This window comes from Rhamphochromis longiceps, linkage group LG7 (assembly GCF_057381845.1).
Source record: "Rhamphochromis longiceps isolate RC_006_pf linkage group LG7, R_longiceps_female_GT1.1, whole genome shotgun sequence".
NCBI lineage: Eukaryota > Metazoa > Chordata > Actinopteri > Cichliformes > Cichlidae > Rhamphochromis > Rhamphochromis longiceps.
In genome coordinates this window covers 4209077-4227505 of record NC_140563.1, presented here as the reverse complement: position 1 = coordinate 4227505, position 18429 = coordinate 4209077, and the positions used below count along the sequence as shown (strand labels likewise).

At 38.6% G+C, this 18429-nt stretch overlaps 1 protein-coding gene across 1 annotated transcript in view; it reads left to right on the top strand.

The window, feature by feature from the left end:
• The window catches only part of LOC146664539 (neural-cadherin-like), a 107021-nt gene that overhangs the window by 29132 nt on the left and 59460 nt on the right, over positions 1 to 18429 (top strand). Inside the window, exons 2-3 of the mRNA XM_085411703.1 lie at positions 11614 to 11811; positions 17430 to 17655. Coding sequence (XP_085267829.1) covers positions 11614 to 11811; positions 17430 to 17655 — 424 coding nt within the window. The remainder of the gene's footprint in view (positions 1 to 11613; positions 11812 to 17429; positions 17656 to 18429) is intronic.

Sequence of the window (18429 nt, the reverse complement as noted above, 5' to 3'; positions counted from 1 at the left end):
ATTTATATTCTCATCTTTATCGCTTGCAGGGATTTGATGAGTCACTTTGAATGTGACTAACGTGCCCATCATGGATGTATTTTTTGCTTCTCCACTCTTCTGTCAGTTCATGTTCAAATGATATCTGGTCAGCATGTTACTACTTTGAAGTTTTGCATGGTACAGCCAAAAAAAGAAGAAAAAAAAACTGCACTTGTGCTCATGCATGTTTGTTTGTTTTTTCAACAGAAATGCTGAAGAATTTATTATTAATTCTCATTCAGGCAGGAATTTACAGTTTTATTGCAAAAGAGGCTTTTACACCAGACAATATAAGTGAAAGCAAGGCAAGCACCAAAATGATCTGTAGCCTTCAAATGTTTAAGTTATGTCCACTTAAAGTTGTGAATACTTCATTATACGGACTTCATATTACACCATTCTTCCTTGAAGATGTTTGACCCTCTGAGGGCATTCTGGCTTTCATCAGTTTCTCATTAACTAGTACAACATTGGAAAAAAACCCCACTTTGATGAAAAAATTAACTTTGAAGAATAACATAAGATGCTTGAAGAATAATATATGACCCTCATTGAGCCTTTAAAATGCAGAATTTACATAAATAATAAAGATCATAATTATTGACAAAAACTGAACTAAATTTAAAATGAAAAATTTAGCAAGGGGTGTCGTAAGAAAAACAACATCCAGACAGACATCACCCACGACCCTATTTTTGCTGTCTCATGTTTTAACATACTGCGCTAACTGAATGTCAAACAGAAGGAGCATGCACCTCGGGCTTTCAAAATTAGCATATTTTGGAAGAGGGCACATACCATCAGAGTAGTTGATGCTGTAACCCCAAACACTTGCACATAAGATAAGATAAGATAACTCTTTATTGTCATTGCACAGTCATACATAGTACAGTAGTACAATGAAATTGGAAAAACTGTCCTACGTCGGCACTACATATAACACAACACGACACGATATGACACATCACAACGCAACAAACAACACAACACAGTATATTAACTTAGTATAACAAAGAAGAATAAGTGTATGTGTATTGCACACTGTTATTATTGCACATTAATTATTATTGCACCTTGTTATAAATATAAATATTATTGTTATTGTTTTAAACATTGTTACCTCCCCCCTAAAAAAGTCCAGGGAGGTATCCAGTCAGGTCAGCTATTTGCATTGATCAGGGCTATTGCCCTGTTGTAAAAGCTGTCCTTGAGTCTATTTGTTCGGGACCTCAGCAGCCTGAACCTCCTGCCAGACGGCAGCAGCTTAAACACCCGGTGTCCTGGGTGTGTGCAGTCCCGTAGGATGCTGCGTGCCCTCTTGAGACAGCGAGTGCTGTACAGGTCCTTCAGGGAGGGAAGAGGATGTCCAATGATTTTTTGGGCCATGTTGATGACCCTCTGGAGTGCCTTTCTGTGTGCTGTGGTGCAGCTGGAGAACCACACACCGATGCAATATGTCAGCACACTTTCAATGGAGCAGCGGTATGACTACATGACTACTCAGCAGTAAGTGCAGTTTTTAATTTTACATTAATGTATGCAGCTCCTCCCATTAGGACATCTTGGGAGCTTCTTTTTGGTACAGAGTGACCGTAGTTCCATATTTATGACGCTGTATATGAAACATTAAATGCCCTGAAATTAATTGTGTAGACCAAATTTTGTGGCTACTGGTGCAATATGACTTTAGAGAAATATCTTTGCAATAATCAGCATCATCGCTAATTTAAAATGTAGATAATTAAATCTTCAAAATGATCAATAAAACTTGTTTAGCTGTATTAAAAAGGAGGCCAAACACGTCTTTACATGCAAATAAAACACAGTTTACAAGTAAACTCTTTATTAAAATCCTGATATAGCATGTTATGTTCCTGTCTTGCAGGCTGGTTGTCATTAAATTTTTTAAAGATAAATGAAAATAAAACTGAGGTTGTCATTTTTGGCAACTTTAATCATATCGACAGCACTCTGGGCGCCCTTTCCTCGTATTGTAAAACTCATGTAAAAAACCTCGGTGTCTACATTGATGGTTCTTTTAAAGTGAATAAGCAGGTGAGTGCAGTAGTTCAGTCCTGTTTTTTTCAGTTAAGACAGCTAGCCAAGGTAAAGCCATACCTTCCGGCTAACGTCTTTGAGCGTGTTATTCACCTTTTTCTTACTTGCAGATTAGACTACTGCAATTCATTGTATTATGGTCTAGATCAGGCCTCCATCCATCGTCTTCAGATTGTTCAAAATGCAGCTGCTCGCCTGCTAACTGGTACCAAACGGAGAGAGCATATAACCCCAGTTTTAGCTTCTTTACACTGGCTTCCTGTCTCCTACAGGATCCAATTTAAACTTTTACTTTTTATTTTTAAGTCACTTAATGCCCGAGCCCCTCCTTACCTGTCTGAGCTCCTCTCTGCCTATGCTCCAGGAAAAACCACGAGGTCTAGCTCAAAACTAATGCTGTCCATCCTACGGACTAATCTCAAATCCCGTGGTGATAGATCCTTCTCTGTGGCAGGTCGCAGACTTTGGAATAGTCTCCCCTTAAATATTAGATCTGTACAAACACTTGAGCAATTTAAATCATTACTAAAGACACATTTCTATGCCCTGGCTTTTAACACACTATGACCCAAGCATTTTGGTCTTATTTGAATTAGTTTAGTTATTGTTTTAATTCTTTTATTGTCCTATTATTGTTTTTATTGTTATTATTGTATTACATTGTTGCTTTTTAATACCATTTTTATATTGTTAAGCACTTTGTGCAGCATCGGCTGTTTGAAATGTGCTATATAAATAAATTTGACCTTGACCTTGACCTTAACATATCTTGTGATATGAATACCAAACAAAACCTTTTCCTCATAAAAAAAATACTGCATGGCTAAACATTTAAATTTCACCCAATCTATACTTTGCCACTTGGCCAGAAAAGTGTGAAAAGAAGAGATTTCAACATTCATTCAAATGCCATCCTCAATCAAATGCCTCAGTAAACAATTTCCTAATGCGTTTACTTTGTCACTTGCTGTTTTCAGATCTTATTTAACACAGCATGGTGTATATATTATAAACTATGGTCCCATTCCGAGTGAAATAGCTAATAAAGCAAGGTATGATTTCTGAGTTATATGAACATGCATTGTCCTTGGGTTCTCCATTAGATCTGTCCTGGTTCACAGTAACAAAATGTAAAACTGGGGTGTTACCACAGTGCCTGTGTCCATAATTTGTATACAGTCTATGGCATTTTGTTTAACCCAGTGACAAAATGAACAGTGAAATATCTGTATCATACAAATGTTCAAAGACACTTTCAAATCTACATTCAGTTTATGGGTGGCAAAGGCTATACCAAAGGAGGTCTTGAAAAGACTTCCATTTATAGTCAATTAACTCTAGAGTCTGGCTTGTCAAGAGAGGGAAAACAGTTGTTTTAGCTAGTTAGAATTTACCGTGAATTTTACGATTGTATAGCACTGGTCTTATACCATATATTGCATTTTTAAAAACAGGCTGCTTTTGACTGAAAGTGTGTGGGTAGTGCCTGCAATGAAAGGTCTTCCTGGGGTTTAAGCCTTAAGCTGCAGAATTGTGGAGGATCCCAAAGATAGAAGTGCATGATGCATATAGCTCTCGTCATGTGAATGCCGGGAAGCTACTTCTGCCCTTGCCTGTGGCTCTAGAGAGAAGCACACACATCACTGAGGAAATGAGGATGGAGGTGAGGGTAATGTGACGCTACAACTTTTTCTCCTGGTCCGAAGCATCGCATACAGCAGGCAATAAAAAGAGGAGTCAGTGAGTCAGGGGTCAGCTTGTGTTTTCTGAGACTTTAATACTGTATTCACTGATAAATTGGTTGAGGTTATGCTTGATTATGCTGAATAAACTGCAGAATTGTGGTATTTATTATTTAATGAGCATTACTGTTTGAAAGTAATTAGATGAAAAATATCTTGTGGATATGAAAGCTTGCTGGAGACATGAAATATTTTAAAGCAATTTTGTTAAGCTTATTTAACAAAATTGTTAAATTAAACTTATTAAATGTTGTTATTTTTATATGCAAAACCAAAAAGAGTAATTCATAAACCACAGTTGTTTTAAGTGAAATTGAAAATGTTTAGCTAAATTATTTATTTTCCTTTCCCAGAAGGCTGCACACTACCAGTATATCTCTATTCAACACTTGCTCCTCACTAAATCCTCCTCTTTTGTGCGGGTGAATAGAAGTGAATAGGGCACATTTTTTCTCAGCTCAAAGCAACAAACAAAAGGGATGGAAGAAGTTTTAGAATTCGTTTGGCTGGAATACAAGAAACATGAACCCAGGCACCAGAAAAGAGACTGTAGCTGTCAGGGGCCAGCTAGAAAAGATCCATCCATCCATCTTCTAAACCGATTATACTGCTCAGGATATGGCTGGGCAATTAATGGAATACTAAAAATTTACACATAGGTATGTTTGTAAAATGATTTGTGCCACACACTTTACACTTAAACCCAAAACAACCTGTTCAGATGCCCACACAAACCCTACAATAGAAAACAAACTCACAAAAGAAAAAAACAGCCAAATGCTACAAAGGTTGCAGGGTTAACAGCAAGTATCTGAGATTACATCTGAATCCTGTGCTCAAACAAACAAACATTTAAAAAATAGTTTTGTCTAGTGGTAACGTGGCAACAAGAACCGTGTAAGTAAATAACTAAGTAAGTATTTATAAAGCGCTTTTCTCTGGCATAAAAGTTGTAAAGTGCTGTTCAAGAATTAAAGTACCAAATCAATAGAGAAGCATGTGGAAACTGAATGAAAAGAGATAGACCTAAACAGAAAATGTGAACAGAAGGCAGTTTTAAAGTTAAAACAACAAGTGTATCCCATCCCATTTGTCTCTATAGTGCCTTTTAAAAATATTTTACTCTTTCTGCAATATTTGTCATTTTTTTGCTGTATTTGCATCTCTTTCAGTAAATGTGATTTGCAGTTTGCAGCATTTTCTTTTGTAAAATTGGTTTCCTTAGTTTGCTTGTGTTCTGTGTATTTGCCTTAACACCCCCACCCACCTAGCCTTCCCTGAAATTCAGCCCAGATTTAGAGAAACAGATGCAGACAAGAAAAAGTGGCTGCAAAAGACAAAAAAGAAAGAAAGAAAAAGAGAAGCTGTTGCAATCATGGGTACCCTATGGCTTCAGTAAAAACAATTCAGAAGGGAATAAAGCGCTATGCAAACACAGCCACTTTGTTCCAGCATGTTTAACACAATCATGTAACAGAACATGGTGGGTGGAGGTCCAAGTCCTCAGACACATCAGCCTATTAAATGTGTGTTCAGCCCATCATGTTTAATTTGGTAAGTGACTTTGATAGCAAAGATGTCTAATACTTAAGCTATTTAATATTTAAGTTCAAGGTAAAAGTAACAGTTAACCATGCTAATAGAATAGAATAGAATAGAATAGAATAGAATAGAATGCCTTTATTGTCACTATACAGTTGTACAGTGAGATACAGAGCATCTCCAACTCAGTGCAAATAAATTGGGGGGGCCACATATATACATATGAACAGTATTAACAGAAAAAAATATATAAAATGTACAATAGTGTTATGTATATACAATTCTGGTTATTGCACATAGAATTTGGTATTGCACAGGATTATAGAGGGAAATAGAAAACTGGGGAGGGGGTCTGTGTTATTGGTGTGTGTATGAGTTAAGGGTGGTTATGGCCTTTGGGAAGAAATTGTTCTTGAGTGTGTGAGTCTGTAATACTGTATTTAGGTATTATTGGATACCTATACAGGGGTTCAGAGGAATTTTAACAATGATACTGGTAATTGGTGAATTGAAAATCTGATGTAGCAGCTGATATATTCTCTTTCTTTCGGACACACAAAACATAGACAGATTTCCCTGACGTTTGTTACCTGTAGTTACAATGTCTTTACTAAGGTAATATGGCAGTTATGTACAGTTACTCATTTACACTTTGGCTAGTGATGCTTACCTCAGCTGGTTGTATTTTGTTGCGTTACCAACAGGGAAGTTGCAGAGTGCACGCTAATAATGTGTGTATGTGTTAATCCCCGTAGGGAAATTACTCCTCTGCATTTAACCCATTCATCCAGTGAAGCAGTGGGCAGCCACCGATGCAGCGCCCGGGGAGCAGTGTGTAGGGACGGTACCAGGCTCAGGGGTACCACAGGGTAGCCATTCAGTGGAGTTGAACCCCCAACCTTCTGATCATGGGGCAACCACTCTGGCGGGTAAACTATGTAATGTCCACACTTATAAGATATTTGAAGGGTGTTTCTCCAATCTCTCTGGACTTTTCTATTTCTGTTACAAATGCTGGTACCGATATCTTGGCAAATACCTAATATTGACCCTGCCAGTATATCAATCAGGCTCTAACAAGGTTATGGGTCTGACACCAGAAATTTGAGAGACAGACTGAAAAATTATTAATACCTAATTTTTGTATTTCCGAAAAGCATTAATACTCTTATTATTGACTTAAGTACTGTGAGTCACTAGTAAAGCTGGATGGGTCCTCCACAGTGGTGTTAATCCCAGCATACAATCATTTAAACACCAAATATCCTAAAACTGAAAACAGTACAGACACAAACATTTAATTGTATAAACTGAAAAAATCAAACAATAGATGTTTTCTCAGGACTGGTATTATGTGTAGCAAATAAATAAATAATTATATATAATTTGATAATCACTGAATTTTCTTTAGATTTTATAGAGCTTTTAAGAAATTGAGCATTGATAAACATTTTAGGAGTGTGATGTATGTAAGTACTACAACTTCATTATCAGCACAATATGTTGATTTACTGTGTTTTTTATACTTAATGTAAGATTTTCCATAAATGTAAAACTCAATTTCCAAAACAGTTGGGATGCAAATCAAACCTTGTGTCACCCAGCTGAGGTAATAAAGGCTGGACAATTACAAAATAAAACCTGGTAGCGTATTCCATTATTAATGCTAATTGGCAACAGGTCAGCAGTAGATTGGGCATAAAAAAAGAGCTCTGTTGGAAATACTTTCAGAAGCATAGCAGAGGACACAGGGTAAAGAGAAGGTGGTGCAACTTGAATTTACAGTGTCTTGTTAACCTTCTGCGAGTGCAATAAAAGCTTTCAGCTTAATCCATCTAAAACCAAAGATGGACAGATGCCGACCCCAGACATATGAAGCTGATGGCAAGCCCTAGCAGCTCTCCTGCTGCGTTAAAGCTGAGCCCCCCCACAAGCATAAGAGGACTGGATTTGACCCACACCTCATTTCAAAGGCAGTGGAGGAATGTTATTATGTGTCTGATTTTTGACTGTAGACAACATAAAAATCAAACAGAAAAAGAGAGACATCAACTGGGAACAGCACAGAATCTGGCTTTAGCAGAAGGTAGAATCTCTGATCGGATAGGGTGCATTATGCACACGGAATCCATCAAGGCATCATTACTGCTGACAGAGCAAAAGATGCTGTTCTGTTATCCAGATGAGGTCTTTTTAGGGAAGGTCTTGCTTATGTCAGGAAGCCAGCTGCAAACAAAATTCTACACGTGTTCTCAAATGGCCTGCTCTCATTTAAAGCCTAATAGCCATTGAAAAAATAAAAATACAAAACCCTATATCAAAACTTTTTTCATTTTAATACTGCTTTTTAAATTTTTGAGTATAGTTTGGGTGTATAGTACCTACAGATAAATGATGATATTGCTGCAAAGTCTGCAAAAAACGTACCTACCGCTTCATTGAACACAGTTTTTGACAATTTCTGCAGTGATGCAGATTTCGGACTGGAAGAAATGAGCAGAACTTGAGGTCGTCTACCATTTCTAATTGTTCTGGGATGAAAGTGCCTGCATGTGTATTTACATGCTTAGCGTGTCAGCCATTCTGAGCCGAGCAGAGTCCGTGGTGTGCGGCACCGGAATCCCTGAGTTAATAGATTTTTGTCCCCAGTGCTTTTAGCGTGTTGATCTCCTGCTGATGGCTTCACACTCTGATTTAAGCACAGAGATGGGGGGCTGTGGTGGGCGGCTTTGAAAAGAGCCTCCTTAACACTGCAAACATTTGGCTAATGTACCTCATTACTTCCCCTTTGAGCTGATTTTCATTTTCCATTCACTTGCTGCTAAAAAAGCACCCCTGAAATTCCACGTCTCACACGGGCCATTGATATTTATGCTTGCAGACGCAATTTGCTTAATTCCACACAGAAATATTTGTATCTTAATTTCTCCCCTCAATGAGAGTACAAGGAACAGGGGATGCATTAGAAAAAAACGGTTGTTAATTATACTGTGTGTTCTGTCTTAATTTTCTCCTCTCACGGTCCGCTACTGTATGTTTTCTTTCCAAACATAGATTCTCCCACCATCTTTTGTTGTGCTACGCTGTGTGTTGTGCTTCCCCTGTGCTCTTGTCTCTGCAATGTTATTTGGCGTTCTGTGCTAACCATCACACAATGCTCCTTCTACCACGCTGCCTCCTTCTTCCCTCTCTATGTCTCTTTCCTTCTCTCTGTAGATATTTGTGTTTCTGTAGCTGTGCCTCTCTCCTTTACTCTGTTTCCTCTCATCCCCTTCCCACACACCCTCACTGTCCTTGTACTGTGGGCAGTGTATATGTGCACAGAAGCACTTGAGACAACTTTTTTTCATACAGGCAAGCCACTTAGCAGCTTTATATAGCAAGTACCCAAGGAGAGGATTAACAGCAGGAAACATCAACAGAATGGCTTGCAGTGATAGAACACACATGCATAATACTGCACAGACGTGTGCGCATTCACTTGGAGCTACACCATTGTACTTACTGAGCCTTTGCCAACCACACATTGCACCTCTGCCATCCAACTTTTTATGATACATTATTATGTTAGTCATCCAGCATATGCTCTTATCCATATGGGATTCTATTGTAAAATATAGACCAGCCTTTCATCACACTGGGCACAGAAAGCATATTTGACATTAAAAGATCCAGTGGAGCCTGTGAGCCCCTGCCCATTATTTGATCACATCTTTTGTCTTGGTCAGGTAAGGCAACTCGTGTCGGTTTGGTGCTCACAGGGCATCATTCACAGCATCTCCCTATTTAGATCAGAGAGGAGTCGCATGCATTTGCAGCCTCGGAACATGCGGCGTGCACTCTCTTTTGCCCGTACACACGTATGGACTCTCACCTTGCACACGCAAACGCGTACACGCATACAACACAAACACACTCATACGCACTTACTACTACATTCTTCATTATCATTCCAGAGCTGATAGGCTCTAATTATCTGCCTTGGCTCTGATTAGTCTCTCTGTAACAAGCTAATTAGATGGAGCCTTGTAAAATCATCACCACCATTACCACAGAGACATGCCTGGGAAAGACACCAACAAGCAGGAGGCGAGGAATGTGTCTTGCACCACTCCCCGCAAAGATTTGATAGTCAACTAAATGTTAAGTGCTGGAGCTCTGATTTCTTTTGATTAAGTGCCTTTTAAACCCGTCTACTTTGCAATAGAATCTTTATCCTTTCTCATTATTCATCACGAAAGGATTGTTCCGTCTTACAGAGCAGGATGATCTGGCTTAAAGCGCATAAATTGCCGCTGTCAACATTTTAGGAGATAGCATCTGAACATTGATTAGTTTCTCTGCCCCCACGATACAGTGGCTATTTATCCAAAACGAACTATCGTCAGATCCCAGTCAGAACTTTCCTCTCCACAGAGCAACTTTAAAGCCTGAGCAGAAAGCGAGATTAATTCTCTCCTCTAGCTTCTTCCTCTCTCTGTTATTATCCCTCTAACAATCCTTTTAGGAGCTGTCACACACTTTATAGCTATTGTGTTTCAGTTGTGAACACTCACGAGCTAGTATGGAGTGTAACGTTGCATTTTTCATCAAAACGCATCTTAACTGTAAAAGAGTTCCAAAAGAAATAGGAATTGTGATCTCCGCATCCACCTTCTCTTTTCCAACTCATTTGAGCCAACACAAGGTGCTGTCAAATATTTTCATGCAGTTTGAAGACTTCATACCATTTGCTGTGTGCATGTACTCATTAGAGGTATATAGTTTTACATTATCAGCTATAATAGACTTTGGAAAGACATTGTGTTGCAGAACATTATGGAAACCAGCTAGGTAGAACTGCTTTATACAGACAGCACATCTGTCGAGGCAGCCCTCAGGTAGTGAAAGGATGCATTGCACACTCCTGCTGCTTTTGTCTTGGATTAAAAAGTACATACATAGCCTGTGGATAGAAACATGAAACCTTTTACATAATGGGATTTGAAATCCATAGTTACTTTTAGCCTTTAGGTAACTCACCTCTGTTCCTAAGTGTCCATGGTGTGTGTTTGTGAGAGAAAGACAGGAAGATAGAAAGAGACATGCAAGTGTGTGTTTGAGACGGGATTGCTTGCGCATGTGTGGGGTTGTGTTCAGATCTGTATGTGCATGCATTTGTGTGTGTCAATGTGTTTGTCCTGGCAGGGGGGTTTTTCTTTTCTGGGGTGAGGCAGATGGCCTCTGTGTATTGCAGTCTACTGAACTGTTTGGCACCTCTTCTGACATATTCCTTCATGCCACGTTGACACAAGATCACAGCCAATATTTGCGAAAATAGTGTCTTAGCCTACAATTCTGTGACTTGCTCCACATCGCAGGAATATTCTGCAGAAAATGTGTCCTAGATTGGGGCCTGTGACAGTGTCGCGAGTTTTTCTTGTGAACATTGTTTCCAGATTGTGTCATTGTGTTTAATGTGGATAACGATCCCTTACTATCAGTTCCAGGAAAAGTCACGCTATGCTTCTGTCATAGAGACACAGTTTTACACCGCCTCTCCTTGGGTGCTGTTGTGCTCTCTTGCTGTCTGCCCCGGCTTAGGTTGAGCGAGTTGGTAATTGGATTCCTGGAATCTTCTTATTCACTTCAGTGAGGCACTGTGCAGGCGACAAAGTGCCTGCAGTCGTGAGGCATCATCCCCACGCCCCTGTGGGAAGATCAAGGTAGCTTTACCCTAGACATGGTAGATGAGACAGTGGCTGAGGCTCTCTCCCATGGGAACCAAGGTGTCTGGATGCTTGGATGGAAACCCTGATGGAGAATGAATGGATGATGTCATATCCACCGTCCTCAACCCTGGGGCCAAACATACCTCCTGACATCCACTTACAACAATTTCCTGAGCTTCTGGCAGCTATGGTGTAGCAAAAGAAAGTGGAAAGATAGCCGTTAAATTACTAAGTTAAAGATAGTGTGGTAATTGACTTTGACCAGACCTCTGAGCTGAATTGAGACTGTAGCGGTATCAGTTTCACAGTACAGGCACAGAAAAAAACCCCATTAACATTTAGTTTAATCATGAAGTCCTGGTTTTTGCTATCTACTGGAGAGGATGTATATCTCACATACCTGTACCCTTAGTTGACTCTATGCTTGTTGGCGCTTCACATTCCCCTGGCAACATGTCTCCCTGCTGCACACTCAGTTACATGACAGCTGTCACTTTTTGTAACCAGAGCTCCATCACTATCTCTGCACTATCCTCCAGGCCCAGACTGGTACCTGAACAAGGTGAAGTTGAAGATCACTGATGTCAATGACAACGTCCCTGAGTGGAGTATGAAGCCGTACCCTTACCTGGCTGTCGTATCCCCTGAGGCCCCTGCGGGAACGTTTGTCTACCAGCTCCAGGCTCATGATGGGGATGAGGGTAAAAGTGGAGAGGTGGAATACTTTTTGTCAGATGGTAAGCTTTCTGCTGTTCACACACACACACACACACACACACACACACACACACACACACACACACACACACACACACGCATATAGAAGGTAAGTTGTATTAAAATAGATTGTGTTGTTGTTAAAATAAGTTAACAAGCTATAGAGACTTGAAAATAAATGCAAGTAGTCAGACACCAATTCTCAGACATGACAGCCAGAGGCATTCACACATTCATTCATGCATTTATAGGTTCTTTAGGTGTCCGTTAGATTCTCTATCTCTCTGTCACCCTATTTCTTTTTTCTTCTGTATCTCTGTCCCTCTTTCTTTTTCTACACACACATACACAATCGCAGCAGTCAGACACACACACACACACACAGAGCCAGAGGCCTTCGCACATTTGTTTATGCACTTATCATGCACTCTATCTATCTCTCTAATTCTCCATGTTGCATACGCAGAGTAAATTCTGCAGACACACACGCTAAAATACTCATACACGCATTTGGCTGTTGGAAGTCTGCCATAGTAGACCCCCTGGTGGTTGAGGGGATAGAGGTTTGTTCACATGTCAGAGATTGGGGGATGTGCTAATCTTGCCAATGGGGCTTTACAAAACACTACTGACTTCCCTCTGACTCGCATTAGTACATCGCACAGCTTCACGTTTTGACTTTAAACCACAAATACTACAAAGCGGCCCTTGTCTTTGTCTCGCCCCTTGTCTATGCTGAGAACTCATATAAGCAGCGACATTTGTCAAAGCAGCTAACATAAACTTAAAAGAACTAGATTAAAAAAAAAACAGTAAAAAACGACCCTCTTATCCTGTGCTTAATTTTAAAAACTTGAAGATGAGATGAGATGACAGTAGCCAGCCTTCAGTTGATCAGTGTCACCCTGATTGACCCAATTTTTTTTAGTATTCAACGGCAGCAGAAAAAGTAAAAAAGTGCCCTCCAGAGTTTTTTGCTTTTGTTTTTTTTTTGTATAGAAACACTTGGTTATGTTTACACACAGCCTTCCTCATCCTAATGCATGGTGTGCATCCTTGTGGTTTAACAATAGTGTTGGACGGATTTTTTCACCCATCTTTTTTAAAATATTTAGAGTCTTACATTGATTACTTCCATGTTTACTTGCTAGCATTCTTCCTTCACTGCCTTTGGCACACTGATACCTTTGTTGATGCATTGCTCCTACCGGCTGTCAGTCTGTGGAAGAGTGGGAAACCAATGGCAGGATGATCATAACAACAGTGGGACTCAGTAATTAAAACATTTCTCCATAGCTGCTAATTAAAATTTCTACAAACACCGCAGTCAGACAAAAATGTTTTATAACTTAAGGAAAATAGAAATTGAGTAGCTTGATGAAAACTTAAATTGGAAAGTAAAAGTAGCCACTCGTCAGTATAATTACTAATGTTTAGAAGGTGAAAGTCATAACTAAGAATGTCTAAAGAGTATATAAAAAGGAGTTTGGTCATACGCTATATTTCTCACAATCCTAACAAATCTTATCAAACCTGTTTAACCACTGCCTGATTTATTCCTCTGATCCCAAAACCTCCATATATTTCCAAAATAATTTAAAAAACCCCATCAATAAGTCATTAAGGCATACTGCTGAAAGGGAGACATTTCCTTTGTTACAATAAACATTAGCACCGTGGTTCATTTTGAGTCATTCCCATATGCATTGTTCTGTTACTTCATTGTGTATTAATACATTTTTATTGCCTATTTTATGGCTTTTTTTCTGTGTGATTTTAAAAATCTTTGTCTCCAATATTTACAAGTTGGCTTGGTTCATATTATTAAGTCACATTATTGAGAGAATTAAGAACACAGTGTTGGATTTGGCATTTTATAACATTTGTCAACAGCCTGAATATTATAAAACTTATTAATTACTGCAATCCCCAAGGCATAAAGTGGGGACACTACATAAAATGTAAATTTAAACAGAATGCAATCATTTAAACATTTCATAACCCCTTAGTTTATTTACAGTATTAAACAGGATAAATTAAAATGTTTAAATGTAGATAATGTACCATTTTAATAAAAAAATAAAGCCATTTTGGCTTTGATGGCAGCCGCATGTCTCAGTTATGTTGGAACAGAGCCGTGTTTACCGCTGCGTATCATCTCAAGTGCTTTAAAGGAAGGTGGCTGAACTTCTTTTTGATTTGTGAAGACGTTTCTTATATCATCCAAGAGGATTCTTCCGTTCTGAACTGAAGAAGACTGTATGATAGAGCTTTATCCTGTATTTGTGGACACAGTTTGGAATGGCACACTGTGTCCACAAATAGTGATTTCTGGAATCTTCCTCGAGCACATGCAGTGCTGGCTGCGAGCTTGAAGATCCTGAGGACTGATTTTCAGCTTGCACACATGGGTTTATCCAGAATTTTGGAATTTTGTGATGATATTATTTACTGTAGACGAGCTAGATGATGAGATATTCAAAGCCTTCACGAGATTGTGCTGACAAACATTATTCTGAAGTTGTTCCACAACTTGTAGATGCAGTGTTTTGCAGATTAGTGAACCTCTACTGCTCTAAGATTTTCTTTTTATACAAGAATTTAATCATAATTTATTTAATTACACGATGGTCATCCAGATAGTACAACACAAAGTGCAAGATGTGCATGTACCTTCTCATTCCTAAACTGATCCTCAGTTCCATTTCTGACACTTGTTTGTTGCAAACAACAATAAAACAACAATTATTCCTAACCCCCATTTATATTATTAATGACCAATTTATACCAGAATAAAATAAAACATATTTAACCCTTGTGTGGTGTTTGTATTTTTGTTACTCAGCCAGTGTTCATGGGTCTGGTGGACCCGCTAGAGTTTTGGCTTTCCAAATTAACACTATCAAACAATTTTATGTTAAATTACTCAACAGATGTTTACTTCATCCCAATTACAAGCCATATGAACAGCAAACATGGTTAATTTTTTCCCTTTACCTTTGTTAGATCACATTTATGAATTAATGTGCTTCTCGTTTTTTTTGTTTTTTTTAAATAAAATGTTATAAAAAAATAAATCAGTTATAATCAAGTGGAGTGAGTGGAAAGACACAACACATTTACACGTGAAGCAATATGTTTCACAACTAAATTGGATCAGCTGCTCATCAATGGTGACATTAGGCCCAGGGTTGTAAAACAGGGGGAGGTGGTGCACACACTTATCCCACACTGTCCTGATGGCAGCTAGCTTGTCTCTCTGCCGTCGAGCTGGTCTGTCGTCTCGGTTATCAAAACGGATAATCCTGGAAATTTTGTGGAAGTTTTCCAGAGACATTGATGCACGGAAAGGTTCTTGCTGGTTTCTGCATCCCACAGGGATTCTGTCGATTCCCCTTTGGACCTGAAAACTCCTGCAAGGATAAGAACCCCAAAGTAGGCCTTTGGGGTTCTTAGATGAATTTGGTCCATCTCCTTCCACCTCTCTCCAAAAACACACCTTCCTTCTAGATTACTGCAATCCAGAAAATTTTTCTGGATGGAATCTGGGATGAAAAGCTCAAATGAAGACTTGATGTCCTGCACATGAGTAACTGTCAGCCGTGTTGGCCCTGGCTTATCACAGTAACAGCTCTGCAGGGTGGCTCATTTCTTGGGCAAGAAGACCATTCAATTTCACCAGTTATTGACATCCATATTTCTTCACTTGCTGTCTGGTGGGCTTGTTCTGGTCCTGGAGCTGGCTGCAGATGGGGTACTCATCTTCGTTTTGTTACTAAATGGTGCTCAACCTCATCCTCTTCTTCAAAGTCACTGTCAGACTCTGAATTTTCAGAAATGCGAAATATTCTGAAACCTCTTTGTCAACATCATCATCAGAAGCCTCTCTCTCTTCCAAAATCAATTGGATGGCCCTCGCAGCAGATAATCTTTTGTCAACTTGATCAGTTGTGATAAAGAACCACACTGGCAAAGTCTTATTTATAGTATTATGCCCCTAATTTGCAGGTGGGACAGGGTATGAGAAAATAAAATTTGGATCCCTCAAGAAAGAGGGCAAAATGTGTGTGAGATGTCAGAGCAGACGGTGTTTATAGTTGAATTTTCAACAATGTTGCAACTTTGTGCGGGAGCAGGAGGGGAAGAAAACACTATCAGCAGCACCAGAAAGGAGGAAGACAGAGTGTGGGAACACAGGACCTACACTTTCAACACTTTTATTAGACCTGGGTCCAGTGGACCCGAACACCTTGTATGTAATGTAAATGCGTGGGGGGAGGTACAGTATGCGGTCATTGAAAATTAGTTCGGATTTATGTTCTTCACAGAAAATAAGCCAAAGCCAATGAATTTCAGGTTGAAAAAATAATTAATTCTTTAATTTTTCTTTTGAAAAAAACTGAAAACGGTTCTCACAGACCCGAACACCATACAAGGGTTAAATAATTTAAAACTGTAAGGTAAGGTGTAAGGTCAATAAATAAAAAGTCAGCTGTAATTTAGTTTCTAAATTCCACAGAAAAGATTTTCTGGCTATTTTTTAATATGAATATTTTTGAATATGAAAAATCGCTATTTACAATTTAAAATGTAGCGCTTGGAAAGGCTTCTTTGTCAGTATAAGCCTTGAGAACAAGCAAACTACTGAGGACCAAGGCTGAAATTTCAACTGACACTGCACTGCCGTCAGTAATGGAAGTCATATCAGTGAGACCTGACCTGAACCAGTCATCAATTCTCACCGAGCAGAACCGGTGCTTTGACTTTATATATATATATATATATATATATATATATATATATATATATATATATATATATATATATATATATATATATATATATATATATATATATATATATATATATATATGAGGTTTTTGATGAGCCACCAAATATTCCTGGCCCCTCTATTCAAGCTTATCGTCATTTTGAGCACAGAGCTGCTCTTTAGTTTCACATGGTGTTCTTTCAAAATAATAAGTGAGGGAATGCAATCATTACTTCATGGCATCTGGGGTCCCTAAAGGATCTGTGCTTGGTTCCCTTCTCTTCTCAGTATGCTGTGATTCTGACATCTAAATGTGAAGAGCAAATATACATTAAGGTATATACTAACATGCTTTATAGTAACTAAGATGTAATTTTTAAGAGTTTAAACTGTTTATGATCTGAATTCTTTTACACTACCTTCAATTTCCTGTCATTAGTTCATTACTTTGGTCCAAAGTGTCTGTGAAATGAAAAATGCAGTTGCTGTTAAATATCTATCAGACTGCCTAAAAACAAATAAGAGTTAAAAATAATTGAAGTTCTTGTTGACAGTGAATAAACTATCAAATGATTTTAATATAAGTAAAAAGTCCAAAAATGATTAAACGTGACAACAGTTGTTGACTATTATGATTAAGGAATTGCACAGAATGAATAAAATTAAATGTGTTTATACATAAATCATATTTATTAATTCTATTAGAGCTTAACAGATTGTATAAATCTTAATTCCACAAACACAGTAAGACAGAAATCCCTTTCAAAAGGCTATTCAGGAAACATTTCTGTGTTTGCATTCAGGCGATCGCCCGTGCATTGGTTTGGATCCAGTTGTGGAAAATAATGTCATTGTATTTCCCTGTAGGCGGTGATGGCTGCTTTGCTGTTGACAAGAAGACAGGCCAGGTGGTGACCACAGGGCTGGTACTTCAGAGGGAGAGGGAGTACTTGTTAAGCGTGGTGGCCCTTGACGGCATGGGGAGCCGCAGTGCCCCTGCCATGCTCTCTGTGGTGGCGGGAGCTAGAGCGCCGCAATTCACCAATACAAGCTATGCCATCTCAATACCAGAAAACACACCTGAGGGACAGCCGTGAGTACTGCCTGTGTTTGCATCCTCTTATAAACATAATCAGGGATACGTTCCAGCTGCATATTAGGAGCAAAATATCATGAAAAATGCTTTTCTTCTTCTTCTGTGTTATATTCATTCTGTAAAGCTGAAATTATTATATCTTTACAAATCATTTATTGTTAAACACATATGCCAGGCCTTTTTAGATCTTCATCTGTTCCCATCTGGTTATCAGCAAACACTTTGTGTCAGATTCTTCATTGCTGCCTCGGTATGTTTAATTGCCCAATACTGCAAGCACAACATTAAAAATGCAACAATATAGAAGACATATTTTTAATACACTTAATTTCTGTAAATTAACAAAGACTAAGATGAATGCAGGCATGAGACGATGTGCTGTCTCACGGAGTGACTCACATGAGGACAGTTACACATGCAGACTTTAGCATAATAATGTAAATCACTGAAATTCCAGTATGTATAGCTCTGCTATGACATAAGCTGCTGACACAAGTCCTACAATAATGAATGCAGACATGCATAAAAACACACAAAAGGTGTCAGATCTCAAGCATAACTTGTTAAGAATTTGTTAATAAATATTCATTTGTTCACAGCAGTGCACTCAAGCACGAACTGACTTATTATCATCACACACTATTAGGGAATGCAAACTCTCTTCACTGTCAAAACAAACACTGATATCTACATAATAGTATCATATTATTACACAGAACTGACGATCACTGATTGACTGTGTTTATAGCACATAGCCAATGGGCCATACAA